Genomic DNA, 1,596 nt, shown 5'->3' on the forward strand with positions numbered 1-1,596 from the left:
AGACTCACATCCAGAGCCGACAAAAAAAGCCAATCAGCGGCTAGTCACAGCCGCAGGAAACTCGCCATTAACCAATCAGCGGCAAGTAGCAGCTGTAAGAAGCTCGCCGTTAACCAATCAACGCCGTCTCTCAGCTGTAAGAAGCTCGCTATTAGCCAATCAACGCCGTCTCTCAGCAGTAAACAGCTCGTCATTAGCCGACCAGCGCCGAGTTAGCGTTGGAGAACTTGACGTAGACTCTCAGCTGGTCCGCCTCACCCACGTCCCCCGTCGTCCAGTTGGTTATGTTGTCTCCTTTGGCGTACAGGAACCTTGGGTAGCTGCCTCCTCCCCCCCCTCCTCCTCCTCCACCTCCTCCTCCTCCTCCATCGCTCCTCTCCCACTCGCAGTTCGGGTGAGGCTGATCCACAGTCACCAACCAGCCTTCATCAACATCGCAGCCGCCGTAAATGCTGTTGAGGAAAAAATGTCTGTAGTTCACCGCGTCACCGACGATGCTGAAGAAATTCTTTGCCTCCGTTTTCAAATCCGACCAACTGGAGCGGAGGACTCGGTCGGGAGACAGCCAGTTGACGAAGTTGGAGCCCCTGCCATCCAGCACGACAAACTTGACGTCCCAGCCCCCTGAGTACAGCACCAGGGCCACCTCTTCGATGTTGAGCCAGTGGTCGAGAACCTCTCCGAATCTCGCGTGAATGTTGCAGTCCAGAGTAGGGTTACTCTACACACGGGGAGAAAAAGAAAGTAAAAAAAAAGAAAGTAAAAAAAAAGAAAAAGAAAAGATGAACGACCGTGAGCCAAGGCTAAGGTCATGAAATAATCCTAGAGCAATGGTGAAGTAATGAAACGATCTTGGGCAATCAATGTCAGAGCCATGAAAAAATGTGACGCAGCGTGGTGGAATCAGGCTCTCGTCAAAATAATAAAAGTCGAGAAACTGGCATTTTCCCCCAGGTTTGTGAGCTTTTATCGAAATTTTGGCTTCTGGCTCAACACCTTTCATGCACATTAAAGAACTCATTTCTGCGTGGATTTTTCATAAACACATTGGTTAAAGGCACAAAATGATATAAATTTTCAGTTACCACTGACGCTTAAGCTCAGGAAATAACAAACTTTAGGCGGCCATTTTCTCATGAATATTACCTCTGAAAACAGGTGACCTCCATCTCCTTCTTTTGCATATATCTCGACTTGTATTCAAGATAAATGGATATTGTTTTCATCCACATAAAGACATGTAAACAAGCTTTAAGATGATACCAATAACTCTACATCCCAACAAATTGACGAGAGGCTGATTCCACCACGTCATGACACAAATGTCGGGGGCATTGTCAAGGTCAAAAAACTATCACGGGGCAATGTCAAGGTCACGAAACAGTCCTGGAGCAAGGTTAAAGTCATGAAACAATCTTGGAGCAAGGTTAAAGTCATGAAACAATCCTGGAGCAAGGTTAAAGTCATGAAACAATCCTGGAGCAAGGAAAAAGTCATGAAACAATCCTGGAGCAAGGTTAAAGTCATGAAACAATCCTGGAGCAAGGAAAAAGTCATGAAACAATCCTGGAGCAAGGTTAAAGTCATGAAACAATC

General features: G+C 46.5%; 1 protein-coding gene across 1 annotated transcript in view; it reads right to left on the minus strand.

Moving 5' to 3' along the window:
- LOC118478619 overlaps positions 1 to 1,596 on the minus strand; it is a 26,531-nt gene that overhangs the window by 21,696 nt on the left and 3,239 nt on the right. The window contains exon 3 of the mRNA XM_035972575.1: positions 352 to 721. Coding sequence (XP_035828468.1) covers positions 352 to 721 — 370 coding nt within the window. The remainder of the gene's footprint in view (positions 1 to 351; positions 722 to 1,596) is intronic.

This window comes from Aplysia californica, unplaced genomic scaffold (assembly GCF_000002075.1).
Source record: "Aplysia californica isolate F4 #8 unplaced genomic scaffold, AplCal3.0 scaffold00747, whole genome shotgun sequence".
Classification (NCBI taxonomy): Eukaryota; Metazoa; Mollusca; class Gastropoda; order Aplysiida; family Aplysiidae; genus Aplysia; species Aplysia californica.